Source organism: Protopterus annectens, chromosome 9.part0 (genome assembly GCF_019279795.1).
Source record: "Protopterus annectens isolate FY-2018-M chromosome 9.part0, PAN1.0, whole genome shotgun sequence".
Lineage (NCBI taxonomy): Eukaryota > Metazoa > Chordata > Ceratodontiformes > Protopteridae > Protopterus > Protopterus annectens.
Genome location: NC_056743.1, coordinates 1,175,718,315 through 1,175,744,134, shown reverse-complemented (window position 1 = coordinate 1,175,744,134; position 25,820 = coordinate 1,175,718,315). Strand labels below are relative to the sequence as shown.

At 37.0% G+C, this 25,820-nt stretch overlaps 1 protein-coding gene across 1 annotated transcript in view; it reads left to right on the top strand.

Moving 5' to 3' along the window:
* Positions 1 to 25,820, top strand: part of DTX4 (deltex E3 ubiquitin ligase 4) — a 443,998-nt gene that overhangs the window by 304,044 nt on the left and 114,134 nt on the right. Inside the window, exons 3-4 of the mRNA XM_044084062.1 lie at positions 16,774 to 16,835; positions 23,427 to 23,588. Of these exons, the coding sequence (XP_043939997.1) occupies positions 16,774 to 16,835; positions 23,427 to 23,588 (224 nt within the window). The remainder of the gene's footprint in view (positions 1 to 16,773; positions 16,836 to 23,426; positions 23,589 to 25,820) is intronic.

Genomic DNA, 25,820 nt, shown 5'->3' with positions numbered 1-25,820 from the left:
AAACGTTTCGTTTTTCAGATTTATGTCTGGTATCCCTTTAAAAGTGGTACCAGACTGTCTAGTTTAGTAGAAAATTTCAGTACAAAATTATATGTGGTACAGAGTCAGATTCTCTGAAAGATGTGCTGGGTGAGGTAAATATCCTTTTACTAAATAGAAATGTAGTAAGTCATCTTTGCTGTGGTTTATACTAATCCTTTTACTAAATGTAACATCCTGGCATACCTCTTAGCACAAGAAATTTGGACAAAGCCAACAATAAGGGGGACAAAGGCCCCAAAATGGGTACAGATTTTAATCATTGTTCTTATAAACTTAGAAGGTTGTTAGAATAGCAAGTTTTGCATTAAAATGCGTTTTTTGAAAGAAATGAAGACTGAAAGTCAATTGCCTGTCATTATTTAGTAACTCCATTCCTCAATAATTTGCCAGAAAACCACAAATATTATGAGGAACAGACCACAAAGATGTGGCAAAAATCTGGACAGTTGAGAGTTGCATACTCTGGATTCTTTACTGGATGACACTGTAGCCAGGAAAAGCATGTTTTTATTGTTATTCTTTTTGAAGACATGGTGGTGCAGCAGTAGCGATGTTGCCTCACAGCAAGAGGTTCTCCTGTTCGATTCTCAGCTGGAGTGCCTTCTGTGTGGAGTCTGCATGTCCTCCCCGCGGTCGAGTGGCGTGCGAAAGACATGCGTAGAATGGGCGTGCCTTCGTTGAAGATTAGGAGTCGAGCTGGCACCTCGGCACCCGTAAAAAAATCTACTGCCAATCATTAGCGGACCGGAGTTCCACTGTGGCGACCCCTAACCAGGAAAAGCCGAAAGAAGAAGAAGAAGAAGATTGTTATTCTTTTTGAAATTAGTACAGTAGTAGCAAAGGTTAATTTTAAGTTGTTAGATGGATCAGGCTCATCAGAACAAGTTTTTTTTTTTTTTTTTTTTTTTTTTTTTTTTTTTAAGCATGTCTGCTGTTTTGGGAACTGAATACTATATGCCAAAATACTGAGAAGTAGAATGAGATACATCTTGAGATTTATTTAAAAGAAGGAAATACTATCTAAAGGGGGAAAAAGCATTCTGCATGTATTAATAACATTGTACTTTTCAGCACATCACCACATTATTTCTCTTTCTGGGGTATGCTGTTTCTCTAGATGGCCATTCAAAGAATTTTCCTATTAGCTTCACAGTTTCTCTAAATATGACTTTGCCAGATACGGAACTGGATAATTGGAAAGAGTCAGCATCATGGTCAGGCTCTGTGCCACCAAAGAATAGGTAATCTTTGTCTTTTCTTCGTACTGACATGAGTTAATTTAGGAAATGGCAAATGTGTTTCTTGAGAGGCTTTGTCAGGGGACGTGCAAATGGCCTGTGACTGAACTAATAAGAACAATGGAGAAAAGAAGGCCTCAGATTTAGCATCTTCTTAGACAAGCTTAAGATGGAACTCAGCAATGTGTTATAGTCAAAATCTGGGATTTTCCACAGTAGCCAACACCACTGGTAATGAAGGTGCCTAGAGACAAGTGATACATGTCACATTCTTTAAATGTAACTGCAGGATATACTTTTAAGGCACAATAATAGTCAGGCCTTTAAGATTCTGACAAGATTTATTATGTTTCTGTACAAGCAAAATATTATTTCGTAGTTTAGTAGAAGGGACTTGCAGTGCTTAGTAATTTTTTGTAGCAAGCTGAACCAACAATGATGCCTGCTCCTTAGACTCCTTTTAGACTGGAATCTGAATCCTTAATTAATAGCTGCTAAACCAATGCATTTCTTGCACATTCATGGACATCAGCAAAACAAAGAACAGTACGAAATACTTCAGCTTGCTTTGCATACTTATGAAGCAGGAACCACAGGCACCGCAATATGGGAAAGAACATGTTTATTTCAAATTAACTTTTAATTGAGCCTAGGAAAAACTGTGTGTAAAAAAATTAGTCCCATGCATGCCTTAAAGAAAGATGAGACTTTTAAAACAGAAATGAGATTATCAGTGCTTTGTTGTTTTATCAGTATGATTCTTATATTTGCACACACAGAATTTCCGTAGTCAGAATGTAATGTTTTAGTCATTGTGTTTTATAATGATGCTTATTCCTCTTTCTACATATTACAACATTTTGTATATTTTGTCTTTTATCCCTTTTGAAGTATGTAGATTAGAATACGAGTTTGTTTTTGCTTGAGCTTCCAGAAAAACAGGTGTCCAAAGGAAAAAAAAGTGTCATTCTGCATGTATTCATAGAATTAAACAGGATTAACAAGGTTTCTTGTGAATGGGATATTAAGCTGGAGACCAGACAGGATGGCAGGCAGCATCTGCTCAGGTGAGCACTGTTCAGCAGAAGGATCTGGACAAAGCTTGCTTCACCATATGGAACTTGAGATTGGATTAAAGGCTAATGACAGGAAGTACGCAAAGGGTGGGTAAAGCAAAACAAAACTTGTACAGCTGGCTGAACTGTTCTCTCTCCAGTAAGATTTGTCGCACATACATGCACACAAGAAGCAATGACAGTGGCTGTTATCAGAGGGTGAGTACAGAGGTTTTGGAAAGAACTGTGTATGAGTGTTGTTATTTTGTGCACTAAATTGAGGGATGATGGTTGCTATTTTTTTTTCTTTCATTAGACTTTTTATCTATTTTTAAATGGGAAGTGCAAAAAAAACTAATTTGAGACTGCTATTGTATGTCATCAGTGAAATATTTTTTGCTGCAAAATATTACAATGTTTTTCTAGTTTTGTTGTGAGATGTAAGTTTCTGTTTTATCAAACATCAATATGCTGAGGGGGACTTGAAAGAAAAAGACTACCATGACATGTGACTAAGGACTGCTACTAAACTCATAGCAAGCATTAGACAAGAAATGGTTTTAAAAATGCATGGTATGGAAAAATGGAAGGAAGCTAGACAAGCAGAAACTGGAAAGATATCAGTATTTTCAAGAGGTCATGACAATGCTAGTTTATCCTAGAATATGTTTATTTTATCTGTCTTCTGTGTAAATAAGGTTTACATACATGTAACAGATTATTTCAGAAAATAGCAACAGTGTACAAAAACTATGCTAAGTGCAAGGTTATGCTTTTTTGAACATCTGAGTATTCTAAACTGCAGATTTAAGTTTACAAACTTAACATTCATAAAGCTTTACAACTTTGCATCCTTCACAGTGCTTTGTAATAATGTAATAACTAAATCCAACTTACATGCTTGTATGTACTCAAGGCCCTGCCACTATCTGTCACTATTTTGTTTTTAAATTATGATGGAAAATAAAAGGAAATGTTTGTCACTGACATAACTTTAAGTTTCAGAGCCATGTTGACATTGACCACTTTTAACAGTTCAAAGCAGCATTATGTTTGTGTTAATGTTTCTTAATTACATGATTAATTGTGGTTAGTGCTAATATTGTTGCATTAAAATTACACTCTACTTTAAACTGTGTAGGATGGCTCTTCCAGAAACTAGATGTGGGTAGCATACCTCTCAACTGTCCCTAATTTTCAGGGACGTCCCTGATTTTGACTCAAATTTTTGCTCTGTCCCTCTGAATCCCTCCTAAAACTACTGACTTTGGGCAGAAAGGTGGTGAATTACACTTAATGAATAATGACAATAATTAAGAGTTATACACTTCTTTTACCTCAGAAAAGGTGTATTAATTAACCTCAATGTTTCAACTTAATAGCACTAATATTTTGAAAGTTTCCCTGATTATCCCTGAGTTTTTCTTGACTTTTCCCTGATTCTGTTCAAATTTGTCCCTGATTGGTTGAGAGGTCTGGTGGGTAGACTTATTTTCCTTTTTTTAGTATGTAAGCCCATTACATATGCGCATCTGTCTACAGGAAAAGCCAGCTAACACAGCAGATATTAAATAACTTGCTGAAGATCACAAAGTATGCAAGCAAAGATAATGGGGAACAAAGGTCTTTCTTCCATTAAACTTTCAGTTTTCATGCCAGTGAGATCAATGACTTAAAACATTCAGAGGATATGAAAACAGAAAAACAATTTTCAAATTAGCATCTTTAAAATTAACATTCCTTAACAATCATTAAGTTGAAATCACAGAGGTGTTCTCAAAATTCTAAGCTGCTGCAACTCACAAAGAGGTTTCTCCAGCTTCCAGTGTAGATGGTCAGCAAAGTCTTATATACAGGATTATGACTTGGTATCTAATAATAATTAAGTCGCTGTGTGTCTAAGAAATGGATTAGATAAATCTGTCTCTTTAACATGAAACTGGCTTGTGAATACACCATTAGTAGCTACCTCTCCAGTTAAGAAAACATTATGATCGTTATTTTTAAGTGGCTACTACTGTCATGCACTTACTGACTCTCCAAGCGGATAAAGATAAACTAAAGGGCCAAATCTGAAACTGGAAGTGACTGGCTCCTATTTGGAAAGGGAATAACCTTTGGTTTGTCCTTCTGATGTTTTAAGTGTTCAAGTGTATGTCCTGAAAATGTAAGATGCACATTCAGTTTCTCCTGCCAAAAGATGGGTAGAAATGAACAGAGATTATTTAAAGCTGGGTGCCTTACAGTATGTCAACACCAGATTCAATAAAGTCCATTCAGGTTGATGCTAAAAGACTGAAATTAAAACTTTTCAAAGGTTTTCAAATGCACCCTACATTTTTGGGACTTCAGAGTTGCTAATATTGGTTAGGAGCTATGTGTGTGTGTGTGTGTGGGGGGGGGGGGAATTTGCCAAGTTACCCATTAAAATTTTCACTGACAATCAAATCAGCTTTATTGAATCTGGCATCTGCAATGTGAGCTGTACCTATACAATAGCTTTATTGCTTTGACTTCCTCTATTTTGTTCTCCCCTTTGTTATTATATAACTCTATTCAATCCCCTAGGGGCAAGAAGCGTATTGACCATCTGTTTCCCCAAAGTTTGGGAGGTGAGCAAGCTGGGTTTCATGTCATCATCTACATAGGTGACTGAGAGTTTTGCTTATGACTTTCCATTCCTCCATGCTTGCTTGGAGATGGATATGGGGAGGCATGTGGTGGGCTCCTGTGAATGCTATCACTCACTTTCACAACTAGCATAAACCCCAAAGGTTCCACTCCTCCAAAACAAGCACCACCTACACAGTCATGCATGTATACAAACAAACACTGAAAAAAAATCTGCTCAGACAGTATGAGGAAGGCAGAGTAAACACTGATTGGAAACTGGAGAGAGGAACACCAACAGCAGTTGGAAAAAACAAAAAACAAAAAAACTTATGTGATCCAAATAATGTCTCCCCTATTAACTGAATGACATTGTGTTTACTACTATGCTAATATTTATTTCTAGTTGACTGAACTTCTTATCTCAATGGCAAACAGGAAAGTGAAATACTTTACGTTTAGCTTATTTTTGTATTTTCTGTTATCTGCATTGTCTGTATTATCCCTCTGTTTTACATTTACTGTGTTACTGCATTGTTTCTGTATTGCTTGTACTTTCTTGTGTGTTCTACCTGCATGTCTTGTTTGCTAATTAAGCTCTGCCTTAACTGATCTGTATAGTCGTCTGACCTGAACTATGGATAAAATTTGTCTTTAATGGCTCAATCTGTTCATCCAGTCAACATATAAGTGAATAAAGGTGAAGTAGTATCACTAGGTTTAGTACAGAAAGAGTTTTGCTCCTCCCATCTCCAAAAAGTGACAGACATGGTTTAGCATGAAGTCAGAAATACAGGTGAGGTCTCTCATAATGGCCACCCGAGCCACCAGACTGGTGCATAAACTAAGTGGTAAATAATAAGGAATATCCACCACCAAGAGGTTGGTTAGCCTTTTAATTTTTTTTCATCAGTTTTTTGGCTCAAAAATAAGGGCATCTGGAAAACGGCAGAGGTCAAGACCAACAAAAAGTCCTTGTGAAAAGGATAGGAGAGATCCAAACTTGCATATATACCACTGTGCTAAAGCCTCAAGTACTGTTTGCTAAATCTGCTGAGCAGTTTATGATTGACCATGTGGAAGAAAATAATAAAGGTTATAGTCACCTATAATTTGGAGGAAACAGAGCCACTGTCTGTCAATGTAGTACAGATGATTAAGACTATGACCTGCAAAGAGGTTTCATCATGTTCTTTTGGGTTTGAGTCCCTCAGTCTCCATTTGCCTACTATGTGAATCAGAACAGTTCACCTAATCAGATAGCACCCTTTGGGTCACCCCTGAAAAGAAGCAGTTCTGCCTGGTGGGTTACCTGCTTAAATATTTCCCTCAAGTAAAAAAAAAAAAAAAAAAAATGTGTCATTGCTTACCCCCATCACAACAAAGGTCAGGAATGTGAACACCTTTTCTCAAAGTGACCCAGAGCCCTGAATTCTCTATCTGGGGAATTTGGCTAGCACAAATGGATGAGTGGCATTGCTTTTCAAGACAGTTGCGGAAGTTCAGGGTGAGAATTCAATAGGCTTCAAAGATTCTTATACTGTTGGACAGAAGTTAATTTGTGTTATGTTGGGATTTGTTCTTCCCATATTTTCGTTACATATATAAGGTTCATGTACACTACAAGCTTGGCGGTTTGTGTTTGATAAAGTAATCACATCGAAGAGCTAGGTAATAGGTTGAGGGTGGTTTGTTTTTGGATGGTTTTGGTAGGCTTTTTCTGCTTATCTATTTTTAGCTTGGGAAGAATTAAACTATTTATTATGCATTGGAATTTTATGGACTTTTGTAAACATTGCTTTTACCTTATCCTATTGTTGCTGCTGTTTATTTTTCCCCTCTATTCTGACCTAGGGGGATTGTGATTAGGCACAAGGCTAGGGCTAGAAGAGGTGTATGCCATTTATCTAATCAATATAAGGTAATCCTATGTTCTTTTCTAATTGTGTCACTGTACCATTTCTGTTTAAACTGGTGTATAGCAGTACAGACTGTGAGAGATTGATTCTTGGAATGTGAGAGGGATTCAGCTAGCTAAGAAAAGGAAACTTTTTCACCTTGCCTATAAATCTAAAGCTAAGATTATATTAATTTAAGAAACACATATGACAAAAGAACAGTGGTTACAATCTATAGGGAAGCAGTGGATTAAGTTGATGATAGCTTTGAGAAAAGAAACAAATAGCGCTGAGGTAGCTGTCACAGTCAAGAATTCTTTCCAGGCCAACATAATACATTATGACACTGGCTCAGAAGGTAGATGATGCTGTCTAGCATGCAAAACTTCCCATACTACTAAACTTATTCTGATTCTAAATATATATGCACCTTGTAGTAAACAACAGGACTTTTTCATGTATTTATATAAAGTACTATTCCCATTTCGTAATCACTATTTAATCCTAGGGGGAGACTGGAATGCATACCAAAATCCACTAAAAGATGGAACAAACTCAAGTAAACCTTTCAATTCTCGAGCAACTACTACTCTATCAGAGTTAAAAAATGATTCTGCACTATTTGACCCTTATAACCACCAGAATCACCATTCAGTGCAGGATAAATTTACATACTTTTCCCAATGCCACAAATCATGGTCTGGGATTGATTTTTTCCCTTAATCTCAGACTTCTTTTTAAATTGTGGTTATAAATGTCAGATTGATACTAGATGTTTTTCTGACCATTTTAAAATCAAACTTCAAATAATCTGGTCTCAAAGAAAGAATTTGAAATATAGATGGTACAATTGGTCTCTATACCCTAACGTACTCTTAAAGAAAGATATAGAGGAAGAAATAAAGACTACACTAGATGAACTATTGGAAAAAATACCCCTATCTCATCTCCCCATAGATATTGAATGGGTGTTTGCCAAATCTATAGTAAGAGGTCTACTGATTAACAAAACAGGTCATTACAAAAAAAATTATAAAGAGAAGGAAAGTTCAATTAAAATAAATATTTCCAGAGTGGAATCAGAATTGCAAGTAGATTTCCAAAAAGAAACTGAACATCAGTTACTCAACCTTCAGAAAGAGCTTTACATGCTCAGTGTGAATCAATTAACTTTCCATGAATCTAAAATATTAGCTAACTATGCAGCAGATGCACAAATCCCGTCTAGATTCCTGGCTCGCTTAATTAATCTCAAAAAATACTCACCTACCATCTCTGAAATAACCCACAATAATAGATCTTACAGCTTGAATGAAGAGATTCTTAATCTCTTTGAAAACGTATATATGAATTTATATGGAGAACAATACTCCTCTGTAACTGAACTTGAGCTAATTCTGCAACAATTAAAATTCCCAACGTTAAACCAAAAACAACAAAAAAACTCTCTCGTCTCCCATCTCTCAACAAGAAATCATAAAAGTAATTAACAACTTAAAATCCAATAAGGCGTCAGATTCTGATGGTTTTACTGCAGAATTTTACAAAGCCTTCTGTCCGTGAATCTCTAAAGTGCTACTACTCCTTTTTAACTACGTTATACATACCCATTTTAATTCATCAAAAACTATTCTCATTCTCAAAGAAAATGCTAATCCCAAAGACCCTAAGAGCTGTAGAGCCACCTCCCTAATAAATTTAGATGCTAAAATACTCACTACTATTATGGCTAACAGACTAAAAAGTTTAGTATCTTTAATTACCTCTCCGGAAAAATCAGGCTTCATTCCTATTAAACAAACGTGTGACAAACAATACACTTACACTGAAAACACTAATCAACTATTCTTAGCAATACAATTATCCAATATTTATGTTGGTAGTAAATGCCTATAAGGTCTTTTATAGAATGAACTTAAACTTCTTACTCTCATTACTACCTTATTTTGTATTCCCCTTAAGTTTTATCCAATTTATCAAGCTAATATACGATAAAGCCTGTACCTCTTTATATATAAATAGATGTACCTCAAAAAGAATTCCCATCAAAAATGGAACTCATCAAGGGTGTCCGTTATCTCTTTACCTTTTTAATCTGCACACGGAACACTTATTTCTTCTCATCAAGCATAATACTTTTCATTGTTCCCCCATCGATTTTAAGTACTAAAATTATTTTATCAGCATTTGCCGACTATCTGAATTTATATTTCACCCTACCAAGTTCTGTCATACAGAAATTACTGAAGTCTATTGAAAACTTCTCTCACATTTCTAATTATAGAATTAACCCTGACAAATCTGCTATTTTCCCATTAAATACGTGGAATCTCTTATCCTTATACCCTCATCCAGTGGAAATCAAAATAATCAATAAAATACTGAGGGATTTCATTCTATCAAGACAACAACGAATTCTGTAAAAATAATATTGCCCACCTATGAAATGACATAAAACAAGAATGTGATAGATAGGAAAAACTTAAATTACCCTTTTTGTCCACAGTTGCTATTGTTAAAATAATATTCTGCCAAGGTTATTATATATTTTTACAGCTTCTCAGGTAATTTTACATAATTCATTCTTTAGAAAGTTACATTCTACTCTAGCTGAATTTATCTGGTTGCCTAAATCAGTTAGGATTTCTTATTATAAATTAATGTGGCTAAAAGAAAATGTGGGTCATGACCTTCCAGATTTTGGCCTTTATTTTGACATCAACATCATCAGTAGACTAGTTGGGCAACCATGGTGGTGCAGCAGTTAGCATTGCCGTCTCACAGCAAGAGGTTCGCTGGTTCGATTCTCAGCTAGGGTGCCTTCTGTGCGGAGTCTGCATGTCCTCCCTGTGGTCACGTGGGTTTCCTCTGGGTGCTCCGGTTTCCTCCCACATCCCAAAGACATGCAGTAGGTGGATTGGACACTCTAAATTGGCCCTAGGTGTGAGTGTGTGCATGTGTGTGCCTTCTGTGGAAGGCTGGGCACTGGGCTGGCAACTCGACACTGTAAAACTCCACTGCCAATCATGAGCGGACAGATGATCCGCTTTGGCGACCCCTGACCGGGAAAAGCCGAAAGAAGAAGAAGAAGATCATCAGTAGACTAATTAGAATTGCAGAGTATTATATGAAGGCCAACTCCTGGTCCCCTGCTTGGCTATAAATTCATCATACGTCTATAAGATTGTTTAAGATTAATCCCAAAGCTATTACTTTCCTCAATAAGAGGTCCCGGGAAACCTATAAATTCCTTACTCCAATAAAATTTTATGTACCCAGAATACAGAAACTCTTTGAATCACTGAATCTATTTGAGACATTCACTACTCTGCAGCCAATTCACCTTAACCCAAATTTAAAACTAAATAATATAATGCTGAACTTAAATAATTTCCCCTTGTTAAGAGATAAACAAGTGAGGGTGGCTGCGGTGGTGCAGCGGTTAGTGTTGCTGCCTCACAGCAAGAGGTTCTCCAGTTTGATCCTCGGCTGGGATGCCTTCTGTGCGGTGTCTGCATGTCCTCCCTGTGGTCGCTTGGGTTTCCTCCGGGTGCTCTGGTTTCCTCCCACATCCCAAAGACATGCTGTAGGTGGATTGGACACTCTAAATTGGCCCTAGGCGTGAGTGCATGCATGTGTGTGCCTTCTGTGGAAGGTTGGGTGCCGGGCTGGCAACTCGACACCGTAAAACTCCACTGCCAATCATAAGCGGACAGGTGACCTGCTGTGGCGACCCCTAACCGGGAAAAATCTGAAAGGAGAAGAAGAGATAAACAAGTGAGCGGCTTCCTTCCTCTGTGACACTGTTCTATTGTAGAGATGAGATCTACTCCCTAAGAGATACAATATTATTTTAAGGCAGATCAAGGAAATGTGCATTAACTATTCACATAACAGTAACTTGGTTGAGAATGATATAGAAGTCTGTAAGTTCCTTTTGAAACTCATGCTTTTGAAGAAGAAAATTATTACAAACACATACAATCTGATCGCATTGATCAGTATCAGAATAATGTACTATTCTCAAACTACTGGTCTAAGGTAAACCCATTATTCACTGTTAACCAGATGAAGCAATTATACAATTGACAGCTAAGCCCCGTCAAAAACTCTCATATTAACATCTCATGATACTCAATAATGCTAATTTTACACCCGCTATCTCAAACAAATTCAATCCTTCAATTTCACCCATTAGTCCCTATTATGAGTCACAAAAAGCTAATCTCTTGCATATATTCAGGAGCTGCAAATGTGTCTACAAGCTCTGGAATTCACTTAAAGTTCAGTTACAAAAAATAGGGTATGAAAAAATCAACCCTCTTACATATGACTCCCTCTGACTTGACTAAAAGGGATTTAAGCACCTTGATTACACTTTTCATGTTAATCAAACTGTATATTACTGCAAATTGGGTAGATAGATCACTGGTCACATGGGAGGGGTTCAAACAAAAGCAGTTCATAAACTTGTGATCACTAATAAGAAAAGATACTCACATTATGTTGAGCTCTGGAATGAACTATTCAAATGTATCTTGCAATAATTTGTAGCCTAGGGAATCTATTTAAAATACTTTTATATGCTCCTTACTTTCACTTTGCCTTTCTAGCTGTTTTTCCTGTTATTTTTAACTCAAATGGTAGAATTCAATATCGGAAATAAAGGTACATTGAACCAACTTCCGTCCTCCTTCCGATTTCCACTTATATCATTGATATGTAATTAAGACTACATCCATGTTTTTAAGATAAATGGTATTTTGTAAATATTTAGAATGTAGTTATTCAGGGTTTAATGTATTATTTCAAAAGTCAATTGTTGTTGACATTGTTTGTTTCTGAATTTGTTTGTACATTGTATAAAAACAATAAAGATTATGGAAAAAAAGAATTTTGAGACAACACGGAATACTTTATTTATTTTGTTAGTATTTTTTTTGTTTTCTTTTTTTGTTTAACGTAAGTAGATAGGAGTGAAAGGCTCTTTAAATAAGAAGTACACATGAATAGATACAAGTTGACATATTAATACAAAACAAATAATACTGCATGCTTTAATAAGCACATTCTGATTAAGCACATTTGGACCCATGGCATTAGTAGTAAATTAAATGATTAGACATAGATAACTCTGAAAAGCAAAACTTATACTGTTAGAGAGTAACATCTTTATACTGTTAGAGAGTAACATCTTTATACACACTGTTATTAACTTACTGTTTAACACGGGATTTAAATAGATGGAAATGAGTAAAATCCTGATGTGTTCTATCAAGGCATCCCACTCGAACATTTATACATAATTTTATTAACAATTTTTACAAAGTGGGAGTTAAATTGATGAAAATGGATAAACATATGAAGTGTAGTTTCAGTGCATTCTAAGCTTTTGGGCCAGGGAAAGAAAACACTTTTGTAAAGTATTCAAGAGACCAAAGTAGGGGCATCATTATGAATAGGTTAGATGATGACGAGTGCAGATCTAAGGTGAGGGGATGTAAGCATAGTATTTGTTAAAGTTTTGTCAGTGAAGGAGTAAGAGAACATGACTGCATTTGGCTAACTGACAAAATACTGTCTCTGCTAGGGGTTATAGAGTGCTATTCATGTTTGGGGGCATGAACCATGACTTCTGCCATTTTATTCAGCAGTTTCTTGCAGTGAAATGAGCACAAGCCACATCTAATTAGTGGACAGCTGTATTCTAATGTGAGATCTTGAGTACTTTGTCACGTTATTCCACACTTTCCGACTTCTCTTGCCTCATGAACATTGGACATTCTCATTATAAATAAATAACTGTAGACAACCATCTCAAGACTCTGATAAAGAGGATGGATCCTAAGATCCATTTGTGGTTTCTCTTGCTGGATTATGGTGAAGAAGAAATGATATGCAAAGAATTAAAGGTGGTATTCTTGGAGGTATAAATTGAGGTAGCTCCTCCCATGAGGTTCACCTGAAAGTTCTGATTGAATCTCCAGGCCTGGAAATTACCCGAAGGCTACTGCCTAGCTTGTATTTGTGGTGAAAATGACAGTAGAACTAAGGAAGTGCAAAGGCAACTGAAATGCTAGTGCTGGACTGGTGATAATCAGAGGCAAAAATGCAAGACTAAGAACCAAGTCTGCTAGAACAAGGATAAAGACGGAGAAGATTGGGGATCAAATTAATTATTTATATGGCCAATTGCATGATGTGTTCTGGCTTTTATAGAGGAAAATGCACAAGAAAACTCAAAGAAAGAATACTAGCCTTTAAGTCAGAGATAAGGAGAGAGGTACCTAACAACATACTTGCAAAGCATATAGCGGAGAAAGGTACTGAACATAAATTTCTTTTTAGAGTGATTGACCTTGGATGTAGGAACAGAAGAGGAGGTGATTTAAACAACACACTTGAGGTTTGCAAATATGAATGGATTTTAAGATTAGAGGTAGATCATGCACCTGGAATGGCTGTTAGCATTAAACCAATTTTGAAAAAGAAGCAAATGGTCTTGAAGTAATTACTATACTGTAGTGATATATATATATATATATATATATATATATATATATATACATTTGTATTTTTTATATTTCTTTGTACGGTAATTCTTGTTGCAGCTTTATTGCTACTGATCTTTTGCTCTTAATGTTTTTATTGTGTTTAATTGGTAGTCTGAATTGAATATTTAATCACATGATTTTGACTTTTAATTATTTAAATGTAACTAAGGATGTTTGATTGTACATACTGAAGAAGGGTTTTTCCCAAAAGCTTTGTGGAGTTTTGAATTAAATAACTTTTTATACTCAGCATATTCATTACTTGGATTTTCTTTTGTTTAACTTCTTGTGGGTCCCATGTTTCCCATTGGTTCACAGGTGTTTACTAGGGTAATGACCACAAGGGCCTTTTTAAGCCCAACTATGCGTCCCAATGACAAGTTCTTGTACCCTTCATAACTGTAAGCAGGGGCCTGGGAGATGAACCATTTACATGTTGCCTGTCTCCATTAGAGACAAAGGTGCCAAGCCAGGGATGAATTTCCCGTTCCCCATCCAGTTGTCCAAGTTACACTTGAAATGTGTTAGGGAGGAACTCTACTTCACATAGATGGGGAGCCTGTTCTACAGACATAGTAGTCTCCGGGATATATACCTGTCTCTTTAGCAGGTGCTATTTATGTCACAGGCAAGGTGGATAATTCTGGTGCTGTTTGTTTTGCTGATATGCAGATGGTCCGAGAGTGGGGTCTGATAGTGCCCTGTATGCCAGGCATAGATCTCCCCTCAAAAGCCTGTAGGAGACAGAATACAGGGATAGGGCCTTGAGGCGGTCTGCAGAGGACATTTTACTTGTGCCCTGTGTTCTTTTAGTGAGAAACCTTTGTAGACATTCCATTTGTTAGATATGCCTAGTTAGGTACATACCAATGGAGGCACTGTGCTCAATGATAAGCCTGATAAATGCCGAATACAGTGGAACAATTACTTCCTTGGACCTAGATGCCATACCTTTGTTTATAAGTCGCACAACATATAATGATTTCCTCACTACTATAGACACATGATGGTCAAAGGCTATGTGTCCCCCCTAGTTCCTGACTACTGGGTCATCTCTAAAGGGTGTGTTCTCAATGTGATAGTTACCAGGGGTGGATGACTTCCTGAAGGATAGTATTATGCATTTCTTGGCACTTAGTTTTAGTCTGTGGCTCTGACACCAGTTGTTTGTCTGTGTCATCCCTTCCTGGAGAAAATTTGTGTCAGTGTGGAATTCAGTGACTGCTCCTAATTTGCAATCATCTGCAAATTTAGTAATCCAGAGACCACTGACATTGGCCTTTACTTCAGAGAAGTAAATGCCAAAAATAAGTGGTCCAAGGATTGATCCCTGAGGGACTCCACTTGTGACTGACTTCTTTGTAGAGGTGGAATCTACAAAGACGATGACTCCCCATGACTATCTAGCCATGTTTCCAACTGACCCATTCAGTTCTCCCTGCTACTGGCCTCAGAATATGCTAGATGGGAGAAGTAAAAGCCTAGGACAACAGCTGGAAGCCTATGTGGAGGTAAGAAGGTTTTTTTTTTCACTGACCTGCCGTAGCAGTGCAATATCAGGCTATAAAGAGATTTTTGTGAGTACATGTTTCCACATATTTGTGATGGGTGGTTGGACTGCACGCATTCTTTAGCCAGATTTGCACCAGGGAGTTTCTCTGCAGTGCAGCACAGTACTGAGCCTTTCACCATAAACTAACCCCCTGAGTAGGGGTAGGAGTGTAGGTGGGCTGATCTCAGCTATTCACTCTCACCCTCCCCCAGCCAGCCGTTCCACTACCCAGACTTCTGTCTTAAGCCGGGTCATCTAGGGCACAGTCAAAACTTAATTTCTGTGTGCCATAAAGCCTGGCCGCCAAGGTCTTGTATCCAACTTTTCCAATTTTCTTGGTTAAAATAAAGATTAGAAGTGTTTTTTCTACCTTTGCTAAAAATATCATTGTTTAGTGTCATGCTTTGGCCCACACCATTCAAGGCACCAACAACAACTGTCAGGAAAGCAAACTTCTTGCTTCATTTATCCTTACTGCTTTTTACGGTTTGTGCTAAAGTCAAATGACTTGCCATTACTAAGAGGTGAATAAAGGACAAAAGATTTTCAGTTCAAAACTGATGACCAGAGTTATGGCTGTTGGTGAACAAGATTTTAGATTTTCATTATTTCAGTAAAACGATACAGTTGGGAAGAGAGGAATTAGCTACATACACTAATGCAGGCACTTTCAGTGTTAGGGTAATCCCAGGTTTGCATTTAGTTGTACATATTCCAGTACGTAAGAAACCAATTTAGTAGCTCAAATACACCTAAAAGCAAAAGCCACATATGGATAAATATTCTGTTACAGTTGTTCTGGGCATAGATGTGAGACAGGTCAGATGCAATAAAGGCTATGTAACAGGTTGCCAGAATCCAAGTATTTTTTGGAAAAATTATTTATTTTATTTTATTTAATTAATTTTATTTAACATCTGTTTAACCCAGTCGGACTATCCCGGTAAAGTCCATTTTCGGTGGAGGCCTGGGGAAAAAAATCTCCAAAGACAGTTAACAATATTAACATACAACAATTAGAAATAAATAAATTTTGAAATACAAACATGTAGGAACACAAATATCCAAAAATATTTAAGAATACTAGTCTGAGCACACCATAAGGACTAATAGTTGCCTATAGAGTTTAGTTGCATTGTTTGTATTCAGATTGTCAGCACCATTGCATACGTAAAAGCTACATTTTTCTAAACAGTATATATGGCTAATTCTTGAATGACAGCAAGTTTAAAGGATAACCTGCACCAAAAGCTAGCAGGTTGCCTGCCTACCTGCTTATAGTGTATTTCCAGGCATGCATCAGTCCAGCTATTTGCTACATTCAAATATTTACCTGCCAATCTTTCTTCCTATTCACCTATATTGCTTTGCTTTAATGTGGGCCATTTATTTCTAAAGGGAAATCAGTACCTAAGAAGTTATACTCCAAAACTTCCTCTCTTTTCCTTCTTACCTTGTCAGGGCTTCTATTATGTGTATGTATCTGAGTAAAGGCTTGTGTATGTGTTGCACTTTAATATCAAAGCACTTTATTAAAATCTAAAGCATGGTAATCACATTTTCTGCCCTGTAGCACCCTTCCTTACAATTATCCTACATAGTGCGTAAGTATAGACTGTACATGATATACCTTGGAACTTCTACGTGCTTACTGCTTAGTTTGTAGTGCAGAAGTATTGTTTTATTTATACTGGTACTTTTTATACCCTTCATTAAGTACCTCTAGGGACATAATATGTATGGCTCTGTAATACCTTGTTAGTAAAACATTTAGGATAAGTAAAAGTTCATGATTTAGTAGTAATTTCACCGTTTTGTTTCTAGAGTTCCAACAGTTCCGGTGAAGAACTTAAATGGATCTAGTCCTGTTCACCCAGCTCTTGCAGGTAAGTGGTGAGCTTCTGCTCTGTTTTTTTATGGGGAAAGAAGCTGTTTTAATGTACATATTTTAAACTGCTTAATAACAATAAAAAGAATCATAAATAGACACTCCCCATACCCACTTTAGGGCAGCATACTTTCAATGTAAAAAAAAAAAAAAAAAGAAAAAAAGTTTTACAGCATAATTTTACAATGACAGCCATTATACCCTTTCTGCTGTTATCCCAATACCCCGTGATCAGCCACCTCACCACATGACCACGTGGAGAGAAACTACAATATAGTGGACATAAAAAGTGTACACACCTCTGTTAAAATGCCAGGTGTTTGTGATATAAAAAAGTGAGACCACAATAAATCAATTCAAAACTTTTCCCACTTTTAATGTGACCTATAACCTGTACAATTCAACTGAAAAGCAAACAAATCTGTTAGGGGAAAAATGTAAAAAATAAAAAACATACAATAAGCTGGTTGCATGAGTGTGCACACCCTTAAACTAATACTTTGTTGAAGCACCTTTTGATTTAATCACAGCATTCAGTCTTCCTGGATAGGAGTCTATCAGCATGACACATCTTGACTTGGCAATATTTGCCCACTCTTCCTTGCAAAAGTGCTCCAAAACTGTCAGATTGCGAGGGCATCTCTTGTGCACAGCCCTCTTCAGGTCACCCCACAGATTTTTCTATTGGATTTAGGTCTGGGCTCTGGCTGGGCCATTCCAAAACTTTAATTTTCTTCTGGTGAAGCCATTCTTTTGTTGATTTGATCATAATGAAAGGTGAAATTCCTCTTCATCTTAAGCTTTCTAGCAGACGCCTGAAGGTTTTGGACCAAAAGTGACTGGTATTTGGAACTATTCATAATTCCCTCCACCTTCACTAAAGTCTCAGTTCTACCTGAAGAAAAGCAACCCCAAAGTATGATACTGCTGCTACCATGCTTCACCGTGGAGGTGGTGTTCTTTTGGTGATGCAAAGTATGTTTTTTGCGCCAAACGTACCTTTTGCAATTGTGGCCAAAAAGTTCAACCTTGGTCTCATCAGACCATAACAAATATTTCCACATGTTTCCGGGAGACTTGATATATTGTTTTGCAGATTTTAGCCAGGCCTGGATGATTTTATGTGTAAGAAAAAGGCTTCTTTATTGCAACCCTACCCCATAGGCCAGACATGTGGAGAATATGGGATATTGTTGTCACATGTAGCACACAACCAGTACTTGACATAAATTCCTGCAGCTGCTTCAGTGTTGCTGTAGGTCTCTTGGCAGCCTCCCTGACCAGTTTTTGTCTTGTCTTTTCATCAATTTTGGAGGGACGTCCAGTTCTTTGCAACATCACTGTTTTTCCATATTTTCACCACTTTTTGATAACACACCCTTAAACCAATACTTTGTTGAAGCACCTTTGATGCTTTGTAAGCTCTCTGCAAACCATGGCTTTTGCTGTAGCAGGCAACTTAGTAAATGTCAGGAAAATCCTTCCAGGACAACTGAACTTTATTTGAGGTTAATCAGAGTATCTTTAATTGATGGCAGGTGTACCCAAGAAGACTGAATATTGTAATTAAAGCAAAAGCTGCTTCAACAAAGTATTAGTTTAAGGGTATGCACACTTATGCAACCAGCTTATTGTACTTTATTTATTTTTTTAAATTTTTCCCCTAACATGTTTGTTTGTTTTTCAATTGAATTGTGCAGGTTATAGGTCACATTAAAGGTGGGAAAAGTTTTGAAATAATTTATTGTGGTCTCATTTTTTATATCACAAAAATCTATTATTTTAACACGGGTGTGTACACTCTTTATATCCACTGTATATTCTGACTTATGTTTCAGACAAGGCCAACCCACTGCAGTCTAGAAGACTGCTACCAAACAAAGTATAGGTGGACAATGAAAACAACTATGGACTGGGGCCTACAGCATGTTTTCTCAGACTACTTGCTTAAATTTTGTTTCTGTGGGAATGAAACAAAATTCAAATGCTGGCCTTCTCTGGAACACACTAATTTATTAGTTCAGGCCTGAGGTTTACTGTGAATTGGTACGGCTGCACAGATAGTTCCACTAGCAGAGGTTGGTATTGCTACCTCTTTGTATATTCAGCTGTTGTAGAGGGATATGGTTAGTTGAAATACTTACCCAGCAAACTGTGCTTGAAAGAACAAAAGGGACATTTTATTTCTAAGCGCTCTATCTGTGCTGCTGAATATCTCTTTTAAGCACTGCTTTTCAACCACAACTTAAGCCTGAAAAGGACAAAACAAAAGCAACTGTAATACAAATAGTTACTATATAGGCAAGTTACAGGAACAGTATATGACATGAAAACATGACAGGTACATATTAACAGGAAAATGAGCATGTATACAGTTTGAAATTTACATAATTCATAGCAAAATGTAATGAAAAAATTCTACATATGCAGTAAATAATAAAACATAACATGCAGTTCATTACTATGGTTGTACTGCATCAGTGGTAAGGTAACAGGCACCTCCAATGAAGGAAGGTTGAGAGCTTCGTACAGTGGAGCACAGAGGAATCTGCAGAAAGAAATAAGGGTGAATGAGATTCATGGATTACTTAGAAATGCATTTCCTTTGAAAGAGTGCTCCCCTTGGTTTGAGTTAACAAAGCAAAAAGACAGGGTGTTTAACAAGAAAGATAAAAGATAATAATGCCACTGTACAGTGCAGCAGAGCACCATTGTCTTGTGACACAGTTTGGTAAGGTAGCATGTCTGAGAATGAGAGAGAAATGCAATGTCTTTTGGCTTCTCCCGTTAGGGGTCACCTCAGCGCACAGGCGCCGGAAGCTGTTGAAGACTGGGGGGGGGGGGGCAGAAGGGTGAGAGATGCACTCAGTGATCTAAAAAGGGCAATTATTTTATAACTATTTACTACCACAACATAGGTTCACTTGGAGGAAATTTTTAAGCTTGGCTAATTCCCTTTTGGTGCTTCAATTAACATTTTCTGATTGGCCTTACCTATCCCATGGCTGATAATTGTATAGTAGCCCTAGTGAGAATAACTGTGATTATACCATAGGTAATTTGAGGGGACCCAAAGTTTCAAGTTTATCAACACATTGCACATATTTTTGTTTCACTTGCACCTACAAGTGCAACACCTCGTCACAGTCACAGTCCTTGTGTTCTTGTCCAAATGACCGAAGAGATTACTCCAGTATATTCAGTTAAACCACTGGCCTGGTTCAGCACCCCTACCATTTTACTAGAAGTCTAGAACGGTTACTGCTACAAAACTCACAGGTGAAAATACTGTATAATAGCAGTGACGGTAATGTGATGCTTCAGGGCTGCACAACATACAGTAGCTTATGAAAAAGCAAAGCAACAAAACTGAAAGTAAACCGACATACCTAATGTTTACATGCTGCTGTTTCATTTCTATATCGCCAAAAATGCCAACCAGTTCTGTTTTAGATAGCCTCCTGACTAAAACCTATGCTATAAACCCAAACTCCTCATATTCTCTGTCAAATAATTACAGCAAATAACAGCAGACAGTAATGCAATGAACCAACCCAAAATAGGCACAGAGTGAGACAAGGGTTGTCACCTTTCCAATTCCAAATAACAAATGTGGGACATTTCTTAATGAACCGTGATCGGGACAACCAACATCCTTTGCCAACACAGACTTAGTTGTTTCACTTTCTTACCAACATATGCTCCACTAAAGAATGAGTCATTTATTCCATTTTATAGTATATCAAAAAGGTCCCGATCCCTCCCCCCACAAAAAAAGAGTAAAACATTTTAAGAAAGGTATTTGCCTCTTAAAAACTTCAGGACATTTCCCGTTGTTATGTTTTCTCGCATGGCTGTCACTTCTGCAGAAATATGGGAACTGCTGTGAAACAAGGGAAGAAAAAGGTGGTAATCCAAGAATTAAAGATGTGTTCAAACTTCAGAAAGCTAAAGTGTTGTGAAGTAGCTGCAACATTCTGATGAAACTATATCCGCTTAAGAAGTATACCAGCTCTGCTCAGAATAATTAAGAAGTGCTGTAAGTCTAAATACATCTAATCATCATTTATGTGTTCAAATTGTATACATCCCGATCACACAGTGAGCCGCAGTTCAGTTATCAATTACTTACCAAACTGTAAAGCCAGTATGTCCCATAAATTACAAAAAAACCTACAATGACAACAAACTTTTGGAAATTCCCTTAACCTATGTCAAACGCTTAACTACTTAACTATTTTGGAATACCAGAAGCTTCAGAAAATACAAACGGAGCACCATCAGCTTCAGATGAAACGGAACATCAGCAACTTCAGAAAATAAAGTAAAAGGAGCCTTAAGCTTACCTGTGGGTATTGCCTTAAGTAAACGGAGCAGCCTTATTCCTGTGGGTGATGAGTGTTAACAAACACACTGGAGCAGCTTCAGTAATTCAGTAAATTAAGTAAATGGAATGGAGCCTTAGTGTTGAATCTGGCAGCAATCAGGCACACTTTTGTGTTTAAATTCAACACATGCGTGCATCCTTCGTGTGTTGTTACAGGTCTTGCAGCTGTAAAAGTGGGAGGAGGGGGCGCTCCCTCCCCCTGGCCCTATGGTTCCGGCTCCTATGCCTCAGCAGATCACCAGTCCGCAGATTGGCAGTGGAGTTTTTACGGTGCCGAGTTGCCAGCCTGGTGCCCTACCTTCACAGAAGGCACACATACACGCACCTACTGCATGCCTTTAAAACTCACTCGACCCCAGAGAGGACATGTAGACTCTGCACAGAAGGCGTTTGAGCTGCAAATCGAACTGGAGAACCTCTTGCTGTGAGGAAACAATGCTAACCGCTGCACCAATGAGACAGAAATGACACTTAAGAAATCTGCAATGTAGTATAAGAGATGACTAAAAATATGAAGACAGACTAAACTAGCTTGACAGACACACCGAAGAGGAAAGGAAGGTTTGCAGTAAATACCTCAGGTGAACTCAGAATGTCAAAAAATGGAAACTTCTTTTAAATAAGAAGACATGAAACAGTACAGAGACACTGTTTGCAGGCAGTGATAGCTCAATGACAAAGTGAAAAATGCATTTCTTTCACACATAAGGTTACTGATTTATGGATAAGCTGCCACAAATAGGTATGAGTTCAGAAACAGGAGGGGAATTCCAGAATGCATGGGATAGATAAAAGAAAGGCTTTATTACAGAAGGACAGTTCCTTGTAGTTTACCAAGTAGGAATACGGCTTATCTGATAGGTAAATGGGTAGACTAAGTAAATTACACTGTCATCTGTCATCAGTCTTCATGTTCCTATATAAAATAAGCACATTCCCTCTCTTTCATATTTAATTTTGTATATATATATATATCTTGTGCAACTCAGTGAATATTGTATATAACTGTGTGTGTGTGTGTTTATATGTATATATATATATATATATATCTACGGATCTACTTCTAGTTATAGAAACCCCACTTCATCGAAAACGACAAGACAAAGTTGCAGAAAATGTAGTTTCACCAACATCTGGATTACAGTAATATAACACTAAGAAAAAAACACTTGTCCAGCAACACGTCAACAACAAACCCAAACAAATCAAACCCACCCATGTGGGGGACTGTGCCCCCACATCCCCTTAACTAAATATACCAACTCCAAGATCTTGCTATAGTGGAAAAATGGGCAAAGTTCACCATGGTGGCCAAGTGGTTCATTTCCTGTAGTTATAGTATGGTGATCTGGGTATTTGTGAAACTAAATGTTCGCAACTTTGTCTCATTGTTTTGAAGTTCGACGAAGTGGGATTTTGGTAAGTAGAAGTACATCTGTATGAGATAAATATATATATATATATATATATACACACACACACACACATTATAAAATATACATATATATTTATGAACACAATATGTGTGTGTGTTTATATATATATATATATATATATATGTGTGTGTGTGTGTGTATTATATATATATATATATTATATATATATATATATATATACACACACACATAAACACAAACACATCTACGTGCATGTATGTGTGTGTGTGTGTGTATATATATATATATATATATATATATATATATATTATATATATATATAGAAAGAGAGATTTACTATGCAATTTTTTTCTAATGACACATTCTTTTTTTATTGTATCTGTGAAATTGCATTATTCTAATGTACTCCTTTTCATTATTTTACTGTAATTCTCTACCTGGATGAGATTGGTAGTTAATGATAAACTCTGTACAACAGTTAAATTCAAATAAAATAATTGTTAGGATAAATGGGAACTTGAAAAACAGGAATTTCACTGTTAATTGTTGAGAGATAAGTAGCACAACTTTACCAAGGCAACATTGATAGCAACATCAGATACCACAGGAGTACAGCAATTCTCCTTTATGTACAAGAGTGCACTTATTTATAAGAGAAAGCATTCATTTTGGTTGGGAAAGTTGTCAGTCTGTTAGACCTTTAGTGTGCTGTGATGGTCTAGTTTGGCTGTAATCTAGAAAATGGCTCTCTTGTTCCCAATGCATCCACCATTTTTTTTTCATTTTCTATGTATTTTTTGTCTAGGAATCACTGGTATCCTCATGAGTGCAGCTGGTCTTCCTGTGTGTCTCACTCGACCACCAAAGCTGGTGCTGCATCCACCACCTGTCAGCAGGAGTGAACTGAAGCCCATTCCAGGGATCTCCAACACATGCCGCAAAACCAGCAAGAAACAAGTTAAGAAAGGTAAGAGAATGACCTGGCTCTTTCATCGTACAGCCATTATTTCTTACAGCCATTAATTGATTCTTGGGTTACTGGGTCCCTAACTAATAATAAGTACTGACTTTATTTTTTAAGTTAGTAAATATAACATTCTCAAGGACTTAGACACAACTCCTTATGTTTCCAGAATTAGAATGTCAGATTATCAGCATTTTCTTATGATGTAGTATTCTGAGAAAACATTTGTCTTTCATTTCACATTTTTCTCTTCTTCTTTTTTACACAAACGAATTTAAAGTACAGCTATTTTTCAGAGTTCAAAAGTGAAACAGTGCTGTGAAGTAGTTAAGGCAATACATTGCAAAACCTAAATACTGATGTTTGAGCCCTACTGGCCTCCACTGCATTTACTGGGGATATTAACTACTACTCTGTGCCTGGAATACTGATCCATATAAAATAATAATAATAATAATAAACAGTGATCTGAGTGGCCTGAGGGTGTGCATGTCAGCAAATGTTTTTAGAAAAGTATGACATTAAACAAAAATAACCATAAATATAGTTTTATTCTGATGTGCAGTACCACAGAACAGCAGTAAGCCAAGGTGCGCACAAACCCAAACAGATTTCTTCAGTGCAAAACTGCAGAAGCTTGTTTGATTTAAACCTTAGTTTGTTGCTGTTTTGTGGTACTACACTTCAGAAAATGTGTGGCCTCAGCGGGTCTGTTACAAAAAGTATAATTAAAGAGATTGTCCCATGATTTAACTTCTCAGTACATGACACTGCAGTGCTGTATTGTCAGTAGCTACACTATGTGGACAGTGCTGATGGGGTAGTTGTAATTAGAAGCTCCTGAAGAAATATACCAGTGTTCCTAAAACTTATTTTATATTATTATGTGTATTATTCAGATCTTAATCAATATTCCCATCATTCTCAATGAATGAATGAAATATCATGTTTATAAAGAAATAATTACAGGAGTACAATATATGTGATTTCAGCCTGGTTGTGTGGATCCGTGATTGTGACCTAGGTGTTTGGGGTTCAGTTAGCAGCCTGACACTGGAGAAGCCAAGTGGAAAGGGGAACAGATGAAGGGGTGTGTCATGCTCCTCTCTCACCGGAGGGTTGGGAGGTTGAAAGAACTCTGGGACATATCAGCTAGATATGATTTTGCTATTAGAAATGGGGAAAACACTTTCAGTACTTTTTTGGGGGGGCTGCTTGAAGGGAATCCCCCCTTGCAGAAGTGAGGGAACATCCTTTATGAGCAGACCTATTGCATGTTCCCTTCCCTGCACTACACTAAGTGCAAGGGGATATGTTAAAGCTGCATAAGAAACACCACAAACCACACCGATGACTGCCTGAATTAGGCCCCTCCCAGTCAGCTCTCTCCCTGGTAATGGGGATGAATGCACTACCTGGCTAGAAGATAGCTGATGCTCAACAGAAAGCGGGGAAACAGACTCAATAAAAAAAAAATCTTTGTCTATATCTACCTATCGTGTGTGTGTGTGTCTATATATATATATATATATATATATATATATATATAAGTCCCAAGAACCCAATGATCAGGCAGCAGCGATGTAGCCAAGTAAACTGGTATAAAACAACGTACTGTCTCAAATAAAACAGCGGTTCCAAAAATCCAATCTTCAGTGTAAAACAGACAAAATTTATTACTAAAACCAGAACAACGTAAGCGCTTTCACGGACTCCCTGCCCGCTTCATTAGACGTTAATACAATACAGCACAACTCTGTTTAAATACTTACACACATAATTAATTAACAAGATAATAAATTGACAATTAAAATACATCTGATAACAATAAGTCTTAAATACGCTGTATATAAAGCTACGTAAAATATACTCACTGTCTGTTTTACACTGAAGATTGGATTTTTGGAACCGCTGTTTTATTTGAGACAGTACGTTGTTTTATACCAATTTACTTGGCTACATCGCTGCTGCCTGATCATTGGGTTCTTGGGACTTTTATACATCTCTGGGTTGTTGCTGGTTTTCTCATATATATATATATATATATATATATATATATATATATATATATATATATATATATATACACACATACACACACACACACAGTGGATAGAAAAGGTATACACAGCCCTGTCAAAATGTCAGGTGTTTGTGATATAAAAAAAAATAGACCACAATAAATCATTTCAAAACTTTTCCCACCTTTAATGTGACCTATAACATCTACAATTC